At 41.1% G+C, this 17,949-nt stretch overlaps 1 protein-coding gene across 1 annotated transcript in view; it reads right to left on the bottom strand.

Moving 5' to 3' along the window:
- Positions 1-15,654, bottom strand: part of BCAT1 (branched chain amino acid transaminase 1) — a 58,845-nt gene extending 43,191 nt beyond the window's left edge. The window contains exon 1 of the mRNA XM_027905224.1: positions 15,535-15,654. Within this exon, the coding sequence (XP_027761025.1) occupies positions 15,535-15,543 (9 nt within the window). The 5' untranslated portion in view covers positions 15,544-15,654. The remainder of the gene's footprint in view (positions 1-15,534) is intronic.
- Positions 15,655-17,949: the final 2,295 nt, after the last annotated feature.

Here is a 17,949-nt window from a genome sequence, read left to right as displayed (position 1 = left end):
TGAAAAGCCCTCCTGCGACCCTGCAGTGGCTGCTCACCTCTTAGCAGCTACTTCCCACCCTGCCACCCCTCAGCCTTGCTGCATCTTAGGTGGGAAGTCCCAGGACACAGGTATAATCCCCTGAAGGAAAGATGCACAGGAAACCTTCCATGGTCTGCCTGTGAGATCCCTGCTCCAAGCTCTTACCCAGGGAGCAGCCCCCACCTACAAGGAGGGCTGTGTGCAGGTGGATGTCTGTGTCAGGGAAACAGCAGCCACCAAACTGTGTGACCAAGGCTGGGACCACATGGATCATGGGCATTGAAGCATGACACACACAAGGCAAATAACATTTTCCCTTTTTGCACGTCATGGGGATATGGTATAAAAAGAAAAGTAGTATCTTCAGTGGGCCTTCGACAGCTTGCAGGCTTGCTATCAACAAAATAAAAAGCCAAACCCCCAGGCACAGCAGATCTCACTTCCTCTCCCCTTACCCCAAGGCCCCAGGGAGCCCACAGCATCCCTCCTGCCTTCTCAGCATCAGCTTTAACCCTTCTGTTCCTCTTTATTTTTAACCCTCTACAGAGAGACAGACAATCATGGCTAAAGGGTCCTTCCTATCCACTAAAGAAGAGAAATCACAAATCTCTTTACAAAGTACCAATATGTTTTACCTTTTATTAAAAATATGAGGGTTTTAGCTTGAAAGCTTAGTGTATTTTGCTCCAGAAACACAAGACTTTGATAGAGTGTTCACTGGCATTCACATCAGACCTTAGCAGGACCGAAGTGTTATCCAAATCGAGGGACTCTCTGAGGGACATTGAATAATAGTATGTCCTTGCTTTCCCTGTGATTCTTCAAATACTTCCAAATTCAGTGGTAAAATTCCCAGAAGGCTTTCATGACACCACCACTTAACAATAGTTAAGTACCCTGCAGATTAATTAAGCCAACTGATTTTTTCTTTGCACTGCAATGAATTAGGATGGAGAGCGTGCTGGTTACCAGCTAACACGGATGGGAACTGCCAGCTGAGGACCAAGAATGTCTCAAGGAGCTCCAGTTCCACTGCTGGCTTTTGTCTAATATCTAGCATGCCAAGTTGGATTTTCTAATCATAATTACTGGTGACAGCAAATACTGACAAATGCTCAACCATTATGCTTCAGTTTCTTCCTGTGTCTCCTTTATTATGAAGTTGCCCTAAAGCAAGTGTTGGCATCAACACAGAGAGGACTGAAGCTGGATACAGTTTAATATCCTCTTTTATGATCTTCTTTAAAGATACCAAACTATTACGTGAATTTCAAGTACAGACCACCTACAGGAGCAGCCCCTGGGGGCTCAATCATGTTGCCCTTTCAGTTCAAGGTTCCCATTAAACAGCCCAATTTTTGGGCATGTGCCACGGGGCCAATCCTGTTCTCCATGAAGTCATTATGTTTTACAGATTTAACTCATATTTAAAGCAAGTAGCTAACTGCCTTTGTTAACCGCATTGAGATTAAATTGAGTTAATCCCTCGGCACTAGAAATGCATAACACAATTACTTTCTAATTGATGGAGTCATATTTTAATGGCTCCATGGCTTATAAATCTGAAACATGCTAAATGCAATAGGGAAAATTGCTCCCTGATTTAGTACCAGCATTGCCAAGGGAGGTATGCCAAGCATAAATCTGCCCTTTGTGTTTAATAGCATGGTAGATTTAAAAGTGCATCCATTAAAACAATGATGTTATCCTAAAGATACATTTGAGTCACTGGATTAACATCTTCTTAAAAGTCACTCAAGACTGTATAAACTTGCCATGAAATTACACAAACATGACAGTTGTACACAAGCACGACGCATTTCCTATGTCATGTTGTAGAGCTATGGTATATATAACTACTTTTTCTAGATTGAAAATAGAACAGTATTTCAAAGTTTTCCTTCAAAGATACTGAAAATGCACATTCATTTTACCATTCCTGTAAAGCCTATAGGAGAAAAAAAAAAAAGTGTAAAGCATTACATTGGGTTAAACTCTATTAAAAAAAAAGAGGGTTATGTGTCATTTTATCACTGTGAAATTCTACTAAATTTTATGCCTAATGGTTGTCATCTGCACTTCTGCTAGAGGTTTCCCAAACCCTGACATTCAGTTCCTGTATTTGGTCTTCAAACTACCTTAGATATATATTTTTTCAACGTCTTTTAGCATCATGACCCTGTCTCTTGGCTACCCCGCTGTCTTTGGCACACCTTCTCTACCTCTTCTGCTCAGTCAGGTTAGTTATCCTTCAGCTAAAAGGCCGTTCTGCTGCAATAATAGACCCATCTCCTCCCCAAATTCCCTAGGTTTCCTAGAATACATGAATCTGCCTTTGCTTTTCCCGTGCCTTCACATTTAGTGGCTTTTGAGACACCCACTGTGAGCACCAATTTCCTTGTTCTCATTTGGGACTATCTGCTCTGTAAACTGCAGTTCCAACAGATGCTTTGTCAAACCACTGCGCTTGGGTTTTAGATACACCGTTATCTCTCTGGTTCACCTTCAGTTATGAAATAGGAACTGAAGATTATCAGAAACTTCATCACTGTAAGCATAAGCTACAAACTGCACTTCTTTATCTATAGTGCATGAGATCATTTAATTAATAATAATTTTAAAAAGTTTCCATTTCTCAAACAAGTTTTGCAGTTACCTCTATGTGCCATGTACTTCGTCAACCTTTTTGAAAGAAAACTAATTCTTTAATCAGTTCCACACTCATTAATTTTCCCTTTTCACACTTTCATCTAGGAAATTATTTGGGCCACTTTTCAAAACAATTCAAGAGCTGCAGCTTCAGAAAATCCTTAGTCTTCTTTTTTTGTTTCACCAGTCAGCTTATAGAAGTCAGCCCACAGACAGCTCCGATGCCTCCACTCTGAGTGAGAATTTCATCAGCAGCACCACTGCCCTGGTAGAGAACTGCCACTGACAGGGAACATCTGAAAACCCAATTTTGTGCCCATGAAAGAATCACAGACAGTGCTTTTTTTGGGCAAACATTGGCTATTCATGGAGGACAAGAACCTAAAGAAGCAAATAAATGACAGATGCACAGCTGTGACTGCACAGGGTTCCTTCTACCAAGGCAACTCCATCTCCTGCTATGCAGAGAAACTTAAAAACAGGACCATCTTATAGCAATCATCAGGCCCCAGCAAAGCTGGAGCGGGAGTTTCCTCTGAAGTCGTATGAAAGACAATTTTCAATAAAGAAAGTCCTTCCTGAGACATTTCTCCAAGCTAAAACATTGTCTTTACTGCTTTTTCCCATGCTTGTTTCCGGCTACTAAGTGTCTGAGAAATATTTCGTGCTCTAATTTGCACTGGAAGGATAATGAAATTAGAATACTTATCAGATTGCAGGAATGCAGCAGATCAGTAAATTCAGTGCACAACTCACACTATGGCACTGCCAGGGGTGTGATGACCAGCACTTTGTCACTCAAAGCCACACAAATCAGAGTTGTCTTTCTGGACCAGGTATAGAACAGAGTCCAAGGTGCACCAATGCCATATTTTCTGTGTATTGCTGCAGTCTTATAAAAGCACCACCACGACTTCAAAACAGCTTTCATCTGTCCCAAAGAGATGTTAATATGTGTTGGCAGCCACACCACATAAAAGATGAATTTGAAGAAAAACAGAACAGTAATGATGTTCACAGCTTATTAAAAAAAAAAAAAAAAAAAAAAAAAAAAAAAAAAAAAAAAAAAAAAAAAAAAAAAAAAAAAAAAAAAGAATCCACACACTGTCAGACAGAGATAAATTCTGAAAATTGCTGTAGGGTTGAGTCCTATAATACTATTTTTAGTATCAACTAAAAAATATATTTATTTAATGACATTTGTGAAAGACTTCAGAGTTGAAGAAGCTCATTTATGGAATGATGAGGCGCATTAACCTCAGCTGTCATGGGAGTAGCTGCATGATATAAAAATATTTTAATTCTGTCTTTATATTACAGGTATGTGAAGAGGAACATACACCTATATATGTGTTACTGTGCAAGTGTCTCCAAGTATATTCGTTGTGCTGGGTCATTTACGTGACTGAGCAGCACAACTTACCCACCAGTGCCTTTTAAAGCTGCTCTTTTCAAAACCAAGACGAAAGAAGCAAGATGACTTACTCTTAAATGATATTTCTAACCACTTATCAAGCCAAACAGAGACCTTTGAGGCATCTTTGTTAGACTGGGGCACTCTCCAAGCATTGGCTTGCCACTCTTCAACACGAATTCAGAAGGTGTACGGCACAATATCAAGGGCAGCTCCAGTGAAACACCTCAGGGCATGCAAAGATCAGCACTGAGGGCGGGGGAACAAAACCAAAACCAACCAAACAAAAAAGGACAATTTGTTATGAGTGGTTTCAGTGTGTAGTTTTTAACTGGGTTCCCGAGAATTTGTGTTGATTTCTGCACTTTCGATAGGTTTTTTAAGACTACTCTTCCTAACATACATCCGCCCTGATGCCTTGTCAGCTTGACATTATCACCTTATTGTGGCTGCTTGTTCAACCTTGAGCTGGCACTAACGCTGGTTAAACAGTGAGGCAGTGCAATAACAGTATAAAACAAAGGAAAGTAAAAGGCAACCAGCACAGCAGAAAATGAAAGTTTCCACACTACTTAAGGATAATTTTGCATCAGAACAAAGGCATCAGGGCTTAGAACACACAAGAGTTCCTTTGTCTAAGAAGGCTGCATCGCATAAAGAAAGGTTGAATTGAAATAGATTATTATTAAATTAGTCCCAAAGACTGTGCAAGCACTTGTCTGTGGCTCTAGCATGAAGAGTTTATTTGCTTTAATTTAAAGCAATTTAAGTAGTCTGAGTAAAACTGAAATAAGCTCCTCTTAAAACAAGCATCATTGTTTTTATTAAGTCTAAAAAAAAGGCAATTCAGATTATATGAGCACTTTCTAACTTATTGGCTAGTAAAATCTTAAAACAGAGAACATAAAGTAATTAAAATATATAGCTAGCTCTTTCAAGATTCCTATTTAATAACATTTATAACTATATCGCAACTATCAAAAAAGACCAGGTTGGGTTAATGAAATTAAATAAACGCAAGACAATGCTGCAATGTAAGAGTAATTTCAGTCAGCATTCAGGTGAGAAACCTCTCATGGAAATAATGTCAGTTTTCTGACTCAGTGCTTAAAATAATATTTGAATCAGTTCAGTAATGCCTAACCTGTTGTACAAGAAAGCTTGTATCAGTTCACCTGGAAGATAGCAAGGCTAGGCAAGGTGAAAGATAACTACTTCTGAAATCCATAAAGGTTGTGTGCTTGGCAAACTTAATTATCAAGAAACCTAAATTAAAGAGTTCACCAGAAACAGAAGACAGATTAATTTGTTGTGACTGACTCCAAGGAGAACATGAGCAGAGATCTATTCAGCTTCAGGTTAAAATTGTTTTGCCAGAAACATTTGCAGCATTAGCTGTGAATTACACCCATACAACATGGAGCCTAAAGTGTGGTCCTTGCCAACTGAAAACCACTGAAAACCTACTACCAGCCCCATCCAATACAGGACATAAAGCAGCTGTAATCTCCTCATCGTACCCCTTTAGGCATTAGCTAGTTTTGTCTTAATACATTTCCTGCACATTCATACAATTGTCCTTCCTATTTCTTTAGAGAAATAGGCAAGTACCCTAAAGAAATGCTCTTCACGAGTGACCTCTAAATGCAGTGTGCTTTAACCTTGACTTCTAAGCCCACTGCTCACACTGTTCTTATTTGTTTTCCCTCCCATGACCCTCCTGTTGCTCTCACTCCCCAGTGCTGTTTCCTCTGTCTTCACAGTTTACCGACTCTTCCCTTCTGATGGAGGAAAACAGCCTCGTACAATTAGGGGAAGAGGCAGATGACCTAAGGGAGCTCTTCCATCTCTAACTCCTATGAACAGTGCCTCTAAGTGACTCTTTTGTTGGTTTGTTTGTCTGCTCTAGCATTAATTAGGTTTTTAACAAGTGCATTGTTTGCTAGAATGGCATAAAGAAAAACATGTTAAAGCCACCAGCTGGATCTAGTTGACCTATAAATTCATCTGCCTGTTTTCTAACCAGACAGTGTCTCACGGTCTGTGATATGGAGATTGCACAAACAAAATAAGTGAAAATTCTGAAAAGTCACCATGGTTTTATTGTGTTTAGGCCCAGTTCTCTTTGATATGTGATCTTTTACATCAAACTGCCAGAAACAAAGGGTATAAATACTGTTACATAGTTTTCTCTACCATTCTAAAAGGGCTTCGCTGCTTACTACAAGGAAGCTTCTCTTCATTATATTTTCCCTAACATTTCTCTTTGCCCATATATTCTATAATGCCAAGTACTAAATCAGCATTTTAAGATTTTATAGTAAAGTTAACCAGGATGCATTTTTTAACTGCACCGCTATACCAGCAAAGATGAGCCTAAGCATAATAAAAATTAATCTCCTTATTTTCCTCAAAGATTCAGTTGCAGTGGCTGTATTTCTTATTCTGAAACAGTTGTTGAGATAAACGACAGACCTGATTTAAAGATGCATAAAATATAGATGACAATTTATTTGTGAAATAGCCTCATGGTGGAAACCACACAGATCCTGCAGCTGATGACCAAGGCAATTGGCTTGATGTGGTTACCCAATGATAACATAAATAACATGAAAGCATAGAGAGCAGAAATAAATAAAGTCATTGTCTGGCGGTTTAGAACTGGAAACAAGACAATTTAGTGCAGGAGACCAAAGCTTCTGCAGTTTGCAAATAAATAATTATAGACTCCTGGGGGGAAAAGAAAAAAAAAAAACTCAACCAAACCACAGCAGAGACAGTGATGGATTCCAAAATGAGAACTGACATGCTTAAAGAAAAGAGCTAGCAGACAAAATCCTGTTTTTAAGGACATAGTCCTGTTTGCAAGCTCCCTCATAACTACAGCAGAACCAGGAGAAACACAGGGTCAGGCCTGAATCACTGGCCTGTATAAGGGGTCATTTGTAGCTATTCTCAGAGTGCTTAGACCGTGTCCCATTTAACTCCATTTTGCACTGGAATAAAGGTTTACATAAGACCTTTGCTGAGCAAAGATGAATCACACACTGAAAACAAAAGCTCTGTGGAGGAAAAAGAAAAAAAACAACAGTTTTTGGAGGAGGAAAGAGCTACTTTTTTCACCATGAGTCCTGCGTACAGTCCTACTAGAGGTAATAAAACAATAACTTACACAGCTGGCTCTCAAATAACATCAAGCATAATAAAACACTATGCAATTGCACATGTGGTGTCTGGTCTGCACAGGGCAGACACAGGCTGGCTTCGTATCACATCTAGCCCTGATAACTTTGCATGGCCTATTTAATTCATCACTGAGTATCAAGTGCCACTGGTGCAAAGGCACAAGAAGCATGACTTTCTGTAGTGTGCTGGCTGCCAGTGCAGTTATTCCCTGTTCCCTGCTCCCCAAGCAGGTGGTTTATCTGTGAAGTGTCCAACAGATGAAGCTGATAGAGCATAGCAGCAGCTATCTAACCTGGGATCTGAATGGGCTCAGGTCTGCAGGTACACTCTGCTTCACTAGTCAGAGGGGCACTCCTTACAAACATGCTTCTTTGCTGTGCTGGTCTTCTCAAGTGGCTGAGCAAAGCCCCTGGGTTTTGCTTGCAGGCAAGGCTGTGTACACCCAGATGTGTGTTCTGTCTGGGCATGTGGCCACAGAGATGTAGAAGGACCCAGCCTTGAGCTTTCAAGGCTTACGGAGATCTAGGAGGTCTCTTTAAACAAATAATGCAAGGCAGGGTAGAAAAAAAAAAAAAAAAAAACAAACCACAAGAGAAAGACAGCAAGCTTTGTCTAGAAGTGTTGGAAATGCTCTTGGATTCTGATGGTGGGCTGGAACTGTTTGTTCCAGATAAAGAACAAAGACTTTCATTGTTTGTAAGCTTTAAATGAATTTTCTCACTGTAATACCTGGAAGCCCAGCTCTACAGTCACAAAACCCAAGTTAAGGAAGGTAGAAATATCTGTCCCTTCTACAAACAGGAAATTCAGGCATACACCTCACCCTGGCTGTCAGCTGCTTCAGGGAATTCACTGGGAGGCCACAGGTGCCAGAATGAGGCGTGCACAGCTCCCCAGGAACTAAATCTATAGCTCCTCTTTGTTAGAGAGACATACCCATCCAATCCATTACAGTTCTTATCAGGGAAAAGGATCAAATGTAAATGACTGATGGGGGTTTGGCTGTTCACCTGTACAAGCTGACCTATGCAAGCTGCAGAAGACCCACCTATACTGGCTTCTGCAGGTTTTAAGTCTGGCATAATGAGTTTAAAGCAATGGGAGATCTCTCCCTGGCTTTTACCAAAGCCTGGATTATATCCTTGTGTCGCATCTTTTTGCTGTGTGTTCAAACACTGCCTTGTTTTAACTGGATACAATTCAACAAAGCAGAAAGGAAATTGAAGCTTTCCCCTTGATATAAGGGGCAATAGGAACAGAGCTAACCCAAAGGAAAATCCTTGGGACCTGTTTGAGGACAGCATCTCCAGTAATGCTCTTGTTCAAATAACAACAGAGATGGAGCATATTTGCGTGATAGATGTGCAGCTCAGAATATTCTAGAAACTTCCTTGCTTTACAGTCTTTGAGTTGCAGTCAGTGGGTGCAACAAAAGGTAAGAAGCATAATCCACCACACCAAGCAAATGTAAATAATCCCATGGAAGCTTACTAACAGGCCAGGAAAAGCAGGGCACAACTACAGCATCACTGTACAGTGCCACACATTACTCCCGTGAACGTGGACAAACACCAAGATAACAACCACAAGAAGCTGCTTTTCATGATGATATTTGCTCAAAAGAGGTAAAATGTTTCAAAACAGCGACAAAAACAGGTACTCCATATATATCCAATATATACTTGGTATATATTCAACTGTGTAACAATTCTAAGGCAGGATAAAAACATGGATTTCAAAACTCCAAAATTTGGGAGTTGCGTTACACTTGCTCTGTGTCTTTCCTAAATAACCTGTGAGCAAGCCCTTCATCTGAAATCCCCTATCAATTGTTGACAGTGCCCAGAACAAACTGGATGCTGCCCAGGAAACTTGAGAGCAAAATATCACCCAGCACATTAAAAGTGGCCTTGGAAAAGTGCAGTCACAAATATTTGTGGAGATGTCAGCATTAAAAACACAAGGCCCTTCGCCCAAATTATAGCATGGTAAAAGGGCACCACAAATAAGGAATGATGCAGTCTCTGTTAGAAAATTAGTAACTTTGGCATGCTAAGAAATGGCACTGGTAATGAAGATAATAAACAAGTCTATGGCATGTAATGTAGGCTTGTCTTCCTACAATTCCACATCTGTGCTAATGTTCAAACAGCCCAGCTCAGCTCCACAAATCTAAATTGCTAAATGACTTGTAAAAACCCCATGAACCAGGGGGTTTGTCCAGCTTCAGTCCGCATGAACATCAATGCTCCTGACTAGAACATCTCTGTCACTTCTGAATGTATTCACCTAACTGGAAGCACCCTAAAACAGTTTAGAATTGCATCTGATTTTTCCACTGTTGAAATCCAGTTCACCTGGAAAAGGCAGGACAGAGTATTCATTTTACATGTATGTTTTAATAAATATTTTTTCCAATTGGCACGATAAAAAACATTGCTGGCTACAGCACAACACCCAAAAAAAAAAAAAATACAAAAGGAAAATCGTAAATGCTAGACTTTCACATTAATTAAAAAAAAAAAAAAAAGCTGATGTTACTGAACTTCTATGTCCAGGTATCAAGAAGAGAATCAAACTGTAAATGCCAAAAGTTGCCTCTGAAAAAGTGTTGAAAGGCAAAAGATAATATTAAAAATATTACTCCCCCCTTCCCCAAATGATATACTCATGATGGGTCAATGTCTCAAATATATGAGCATATGAATACAATATGACTTTTTTGGCATGCATGTGCACATGCAGCTGTACAGCTGTGCCAAAAATGGTGCCTGTGTAGCCACTATATAAAACCCTATGATACAACTTCTACTTCATGCTGTGAAAGGAATAAACTTGGTTCACATTATACTCTTATACTAAGACACTTTTTTTTTTTTTTTTTTTTTTTTTTTTTTTTTTTTTTTTTTTTTTTTTTAGCTTTTAACCTCTATACTTCAGGCAATACTTTCTTGCAGTTAAGAAAGGTGTTGTCAGGTTGTAAGTAGGCATTGCCACAGTACAGGGCAGAAATCAAGACTCACAGTTTTGACTCTCAACACCAGCACTGACTGTGACCTTGATAATTTGATGATATTAATAAATCTTGGTGTTCTGTTCCCCCCCCCCAAAAAAAAAAAAAAAAAAAACAAACCCAAACTATGGTACTCCTAAACTACAAATCTATAAATATACTTTATAACAAACTAACTAATGATCCTATTAAAAAAAATTATTTTGGCTTTTATTCATCCAGGATCAAAAACTTAACCTCCATACCTGTTTCCTCAAAGTTTAGAATCAGGGAAATAAAATCTGTTCACACATCTGGTAAGAAACTTGCTTCACGGCTAGCCTGATAAATATATTGAGAATATCACAAGTCTTACTGCTGTGAAGTTTTCTTTCCCCTACTGCTTTGGTTAAGGATTTCCTTTATTTTATTGGAAAGCAAGAGACTCTCTACATTAACTAGAAACTATAAGATATAAAAAAGAAAATATACTATTATGGCTGATTTTAGGTGGGCTTTATATGATTTTTAATGACTTGCATGATAATATGCAGTTGGATAAAGCCTTGTGAATTCATAATTTTGTAACAGTAGAATAAGCAATTTTCTATGGTAAGGTTACATATTACATTTGAGATGTAACTTTCTATTCTATAAAATCAAAAAGTCTCTTTTATTCAGTGCTTCATATAGTTTTTCCAGTGTTTCATTTCCCACGTATCAAAGGAAAAATTCCACAATGTAGAACATTTAACATCAAGCATTACAGGAGTGAAAACTGCCAGACAGAACCTTTGCAGAAGCTGCAAGGATTCTAACTGTGAATTGAATTTTACTTGCAGTCAGTTGCATTGAAAAGAAGTAAAAAGAAGACCTGGTGAATTCAATCGAAAACCAAAAGAAGCTGTTATTTTTTTAAAAGACAGCATTTTTCTTAAGGTTGGTGTTTTTATAACAATGTTTGAATCTCTGAGATATCCCCTTAACTTTCCCTTGATATCAGTAATTTCCCTAGGAGTTCTGACCTACCTTTTTTCTTTTCCATGGACAGCACCTACTGGGACGGTAATTCACGTTTAAAGAATTATTCTTTAAATACATGAGGAGAAAAAAAGTTCAGCAAAGTTAGGATGTATTCCTAATTATGAGAAAAAAAGTTCAACCTCTTCTGTAAAGCACCTGGACTTCCTGAAGATAATAGGGAAGAAAATACTACTACTATACTGGCACGTTAAAGAAAATACCTTCTGCAAAGAAATCTACCTACAGTGGTGACTCTAAAGAGCATCCTTGCACAGAGTTCTTAGTTTTGTTAAAAGCCAAGCATTCAGGGCTAGAACAAACATGTACTGGTCGACATCACTGTGACAAAAAATAAAACTGGATTTAAAAAAAAAAAAATCGGTTTCTAAGCTTTTTTTTTCCAAGACTACGGGAAAATCCAGGCTGGAAGGGACCTCAGGAGGTCTTTAGTTCAACCTCCTGCTCAAGGCAAGGTCAGCTCTAAGCTCAGACCAGGTTTCTCAAGGCTTTATCCTGTTGTGTCTTGAAATTCCCAGGGATGGAGACTGCACATTCTCTCTTGGCAACCCCTTGCCTGACTGTCCTTGTGGGGAGAATTTTTTCGTTATATCCAATCTGAGCCTCGTACATTTTAATTTATGCCATTTTCTCTTGTGCTCCTAACATACATCACTGCTGAGCCTGGCCCCATCTCGGTAATTTTCTTCTAGATTTTGGAAGGCTGCTATTACATCACCTCAAAGCCTCTTTTCCAGACTGAACACACCCAGTTCCCTCAGACTCTCGGTGTCAATGTTTTTAAGAAAGCTCATTCTCGGAAAAGTTAATGCAAATGCAAACATTTATTACAAAAGTGATAACCATCGAGACAACAGTCTAAATGAAATTAAACAAGAGGACATGACTTGTGTGGTACTGATCTCTCCAAATCCTAGTGGAAATTAATACAACCAGAACCTTGTGGAATTAAACCCTATTTGTACACCAAGGAAAACAATCGATTTTCTGTGCTCACTAGGAGTGGTTTTATCAAATATTGTGTGGGAAATGCTCTAATAGGCAAAGTGAATTAGCAGCAGCTGTGTACCTACGGAGAAGTCGTATGTTGCCCTTCATTAATGCTTCAGGTATAATCTAAAATAAAACTTGGAACACACTGTTTAGGGAAGTAAATGAGTAACTCTGCTGGAATGGTATTATGACATTAGCTTGCAAAACCAGTAATAAACTATGGGCCAAGATGCACAAAGAAATGGATGAGTATAACTTCTTGGTCATTTCAAAGATAGTTTCAACTACTCTCATTTAACTTTCGTATCATTTGATACACACACTGAAGGGCAACATTAGAACTTCCCATAAGCATGGCACTGGATTTTCCTCTGCAACAGCATATGGTTACACTTGCTAAATTGCCCTTCTGCAACAGGTGCTCTATTTCATGATGTAATATCCCCTGCCCCCTTAATGTCTAAAGTCATAAAGCAATGAAGCTGTTTACAAGGTAAATGGGGCCCCCCATATGTAAGAATCAGAGGTTTCAAGCTGCAAGCATGTAAGTGACCATGAATAACAAATTAGGGTCATGTAATACTTTGATTTATGCTCGACTACCACCTAAACTCAGAAATTTAAAATGAAGGTTGGGCATTTAATCTCTCCATTACAGCGATAGTGGCAGCTGGATGGCCACAATTCATTATCGAAAGCCACATCAGTACTGAGTGCCTTGAACTCATAGAAGCCTCTGATGGGCTTATCTGGCACCACGAAGTATGTAACAAGTCACTGGCTGAATGTGCCAGTCCTCCTGTGTGGCCTGAGAAGGTTGATTATGCAAATTTTGCAGAGAGAATTTACATCTTACTTCCTTCATTCTAACACTGAAGGTCCTGCCCTAAAACCTACTAATAACCTTCGGTTCCTTGTATATTCAGCTACGATTATTCATTTAAGAAAATAGCATAGCATAGGGAAGCAATGAAAATAAGGTCTGTTCTGATTCTTTAGCATGCCCACATCAAATAATTTGTTTTAAAATGGGTGAATAAATTCAGAGCACCTGAGTGTTTACACAAATAATGAACTGATTTATCTCCTTTCTTAACACTACCGTCCCAGGGATAAATTAATGAGTAATAAAATCCATTTGAATTATTTTCACCTGTCAAATTCTACCAGGGATATGGCCTGTGGACTATTTCAGCAAGATGCCAGCTACCTAATGACTTTGCAACCTTCTTTTTTACCTATGACTTTGCAGCAGATTTCAGTGCTCAATTTCCTTGGGAAAAATCAGCATATCCACTGGATCACACAATGCTAGGAGTGCTAGGCCTGTCAGTAACAATCAGTGCATTAGGTGGACAAGGCAGGGCTGCAGAAACCAGAGGCATAATTCATTCCTTAAACATAACATTACTTTAAACAGAACAGAAAGAGAGGGATGTGGTTGGGCTGGAAATAGTTCCAAGGAAAAATGGAGGGTTGTGACTAAATGCAGGAAATGATGAAGAGAGAGATGAAGGGATAAGAAGGTGTAATAATGCTGTTGCCTACTGATACTTTTATAAATGTATCAGGTTTTGCATAAAATATGAAAATCAAATCATAATTTTCTGTACCTTTGCTCTACAAACACACAGTGACAGAGTAGAGTAGACAGTCTGAACAGAGGAGGCAAATAAAGGGAAAGGGCTCAGACAGAGCTGACCTGCTCAAGGCCACATCATTTCCAAGCGGCAAGAGTGTACTTTCACTGCTGTAGCTATTGCTTCCCTCTGTGTTTTCTACAGTAAAAATAGTTTGTGCAGGTGAGAAGACTCAAATGAGACGCCAGTGTTGCTTTGAGCAGACAGGCTGGTTGGTCTATGGCTTGCCAGCTACTTGGTTTTTTTGTAAGGCCATGCCAGAGCATTCCTGCCAGGTGCTGGACAACAGCCTAGAGACCGGGGTCATGCCTTCCTTCCCAGTCACACAACAGGTACATCAGATGTGATCTAGAACACCACAGTCTGCCTCACTCTGTGACATGCTCCATTCTGAGCATTGTGGCTGTGGGAGCTGCTTGGGGATGATTCAGACCAATTTTCTGCCCCTCTCCAGCTGCAGAGAGTGCAAATGGGGCTACAGGACCCTTCCAAGGCTTCTCCAGGGGCTTGTCCGTCCCAGCCCTACCACCATCAGTGCCACCTCCACCAGTGCCAGAGCCACACAAGGGAGAGCAATGTTGGAGAGCCCTAGGATGACATGTGAGTAACACTTGCCATCACCGGCAGAGAGGAGCTGGGGAGACACCTGCCAGTCACGTACCTGTTGTGCCCATATTCCATCTGCTGTAGTTACCCAAGGAAAGCAAATAACTCAGTCTTGGTTTTTTACCTCAGCTGTTAACTTTGGCATCAGGCTGCAGCTGTGCAGTTGACAGTCAGCCCAGCACAGACCTTCTTCAAAACCCAAGAATTATTTTTAGTGCAGCTGTTCCACAGGGTGTAACGTGGTTGTGATGTTCCCTCACTCTAATTGAAAAGCAGCCGTGCTATCTCCGTGCCCTTTGCCTTGACAAGGAAGACTTCTTTTTAATCCCCAGATCAGCCTCACTAAGCAGAAGAACGTAATAAACGTGACATTTATAAAAGGATGGTCCCCACAAATGCTCATCTGCCACATCAGTGTTTGCTACCGACAACTCCTCTTCCATCATTTAAAGTTAGTTGTGAAATTACTCAAAACCTCTAAGCACATGTTACTGGGTTTTACCCGTAGTCTATTTTAGTACAACGGCAAGCATAAGACCTTTAATAAACTCACAGGCATAGAAAGCCTTGATGTCTGCCAGGACACCATACCCTTTTCGCAGGTTTGTTTTGCTGGTTTGTTGTTTTCTTTTTAATCATTGAGAGTCCTCTGTTATAAATAAACAGAAAGAAATCCCCTCCTAGAGGAAATTATACACCTTCCCTTCCCCCCCTCTCCATCCCGACTCATTATTTCTCTTCCACACAATTACTTCTCTTCCACACACGCTGTCTGCAAAGAAACAGCACGGGAAGAGGTACAATAATACATATCCTGCTTCTGAACCTCGAACAATAAATCTCTCGGGGACAGAAACCCCCTTCGCAAAGCACAAATAACATTTGTGAGCATTAAAACCTGTAAATACCAAACCAGCGATTTGCCAAGGAAAAGCTGAGCATCGCCGGAAGGATGGACGAGGGGATCTCGGCAGGAAACCCGCTTCGCTTACCTTTATCATGCTGGCAGGCGCGGGGCGGGGATGTTCCTGCCGGGATTTCGGCGGGATGGAGCCGGCGGATCGCCGAGCCCCGGGCGCGGATGCGGCGGCGCTGGGCGGGCTCGGGGCAGGGCGGTCCGCCCGCTGCTGCCGCCGGGGATGGGGTTCCTGCTGCCGGGGATGGGGTTCCTGCTGCCAGGGATAGAGCTGCTGCCGGGGATGGAGCTGCTGCCGCGGCTGTGTCTGCTGCCGCCGCCGGGCTCCGATTGCATCAGCGGGGAGGGCGGCGCGCTCGGCGGGCGCTGCCGGAGCTCGGCGAGGGGCTGGGGGCCGCCCCGCCCCGCTCCTCCCGCGGGCACCGGCACAGCCCACAGCCCACCTCGGGAAGCGCCGGGGGGAACAGACCCTCAGCCCGCACCTCTCCGCGGGGTCATCCCGTCCCTAAAATGGGCCCCGCGCCGCGCGCCGCTCCTGCCAAGCGGAGACGATAATTAAGTGCTTTTGCTGGGAATCGTACCGAGGGCGACACGTCCTCAGCCCTCTCTCCCGTAACAATCGTTACCAAACTCATCGCTTTCGGTCTCTGAGTCATTTCCTCTGTCTGGCGTACTCACACCAACACCTCGCAGCTACCCCTCCCATCGCCAGCAAAGCCTCCTGCTCTCCCGCTGCCTTCCCCATCCACCGCTACTTCCACGGCTCGCGCCGAGTCCTCCAGCACGGCCACCCAACACGGGAGGGACCCACCCGACCCATTTTGTTTGGGGACAGCTGATGTTTCACAGAGAGGTCTGGGCCCTCTCCTGCTGGGCAGCACCTTCACAGCTCTCCACATCCCGGCTGGCCAACACCGAGCCCCTACCGCTGATTTCTGTGTGCAGGTACCTGCCAGGCAGGTGACCGGCACCTGAAGACAGAAGAATAAACATCAGAGGCTGGTCTACTCTGTTAGTTCTACCCATGCTGCTGCCAGTGAAAGTGCACAGTAATAATACAATAAAATCATTAATTTTTAAGAGAAAATCCCACTGTAACCACGGTGTAATGTTCACAAAGTGCTTATTGCTTTCATCATAACTGATTTTACGTTTGAGTCTGTTCTTCCTTTACTACTGTTTTTGTAAAGGTTTTTCCCTTCTGATCTGCTTGAGAGTAGTTGTAGAAAGCTGTTTCATCTCACTGCTACTGTGTCAGCAGTGCCAAGTTCTGCTTTGCAGGATGTACATGAATTATTCTCTCTTGTATAGTGCCAGAGACCGGTTACATAAGTATAAGCAGATTTTTGTTCCTGCCACTCTTCAGCCAGGCAAGAAAGTGACATTTAATGGATTTACAAGTGTTTTGGATTTCAAAGAAACACAGGTAAACTACGCTACCCAAAACACAAGTTCACGTGAATGGTGATGTTTTAGTGGCTATTTAGGAGAGAAGAAAGGGGGAGCAAAAAACAGGAGGCAAAGAAGGCAGCAAAGAAGCATCAGATGGATACAATTAATAATCAGGGGCACTATTACTCAGTGCTCATGTGAGCAATTCAATCTGTTCACAATGAGATATCTTCAGATTTCAATCATAATGTAGGAATAACCATGCTGGGTCAGCCCAAGGGGCCATTTAATTCAATACCCTGTCTCTGGCAGTAGACAATAATGATGCCTAGAGAAGAGTTTCAAGAAAAGAATAAGCACGTAGGGGCACTTTTCTGATATGCTCTTTTAGCCTCAAGGGATTTGTACCACAGCAGCTTCCTGAAAGATGAATTCTCTGGGCTTGACAGTTCCTCACGGACTTTTGTCTATTAATTTGTTCCTTGAAGCCATGTAAAATTTGGTATCTATAAGATCTTGTGCTCATGAGTTCCACAATTTAGCTCTATTCTGAGGAAGAACACATAACTTTTTCTTTGTTTTGAACTTGCCACTTGAAAGTTTCACATCATTCTCCATTTTTCTGATACTGTGAGACTGTAAACACAAAGATCAGTTCACCCCCCTCTATGTCATTTGTTATTTTACAGACTACTGTTGAATCCTCTGTCTGATGGCTGAGTCTGAATGACCTTCATCCTTTTTTGTTTATTATAAAACAGTTCAGTAACCTTCATCGTCCTTGATTTAGGATGGGGACATAAAAGTACACAAAACTCTCAAAATGCAGGTCACCATATTTACTTCTAATTTGCCTCCTCCCCCCACATTTCTTTTCATAGTGCTTATAGTTCTGTTTCCTAATTTGACTGTTCCTGAGCACTAAACTGAACTGATGTATTTACAAACTATTTAATTCCAATGTTTCTAGGTAACAGGTCATTCATAACCCTTGTTTATATAAATTTAGCTTTTTTTTTTTTTCCATGTGCATAATTTTATACTTACAGGCATTTTTATATGCTTTTTTGACAACTGTGTACTCAATTCCACAAGGTCC

The sequence above is a fragment of the Empidonax traillii genome, unplaced genomic scaffold (genome assembly GCF_003031625.1).
Source record: "Empidonax traillii isolate 1590-97213 ecotype Southwest subspecies unplaced genomic scaffold, ASM303162v1 scaffold25:size3598162, whole genome shotgun sequence".
Lineage (NCBI taxonomy): Eukaryota > Metazoa > Chordata > Aves > Passeriformes > Tyrannidae > Empidonax > Empidonax traillii.
The sequence above is the reverse complement of the archived record's forward strand: the minus strand, read 5'-3'. Positions and strand labels throughout refer to the sequence as shown.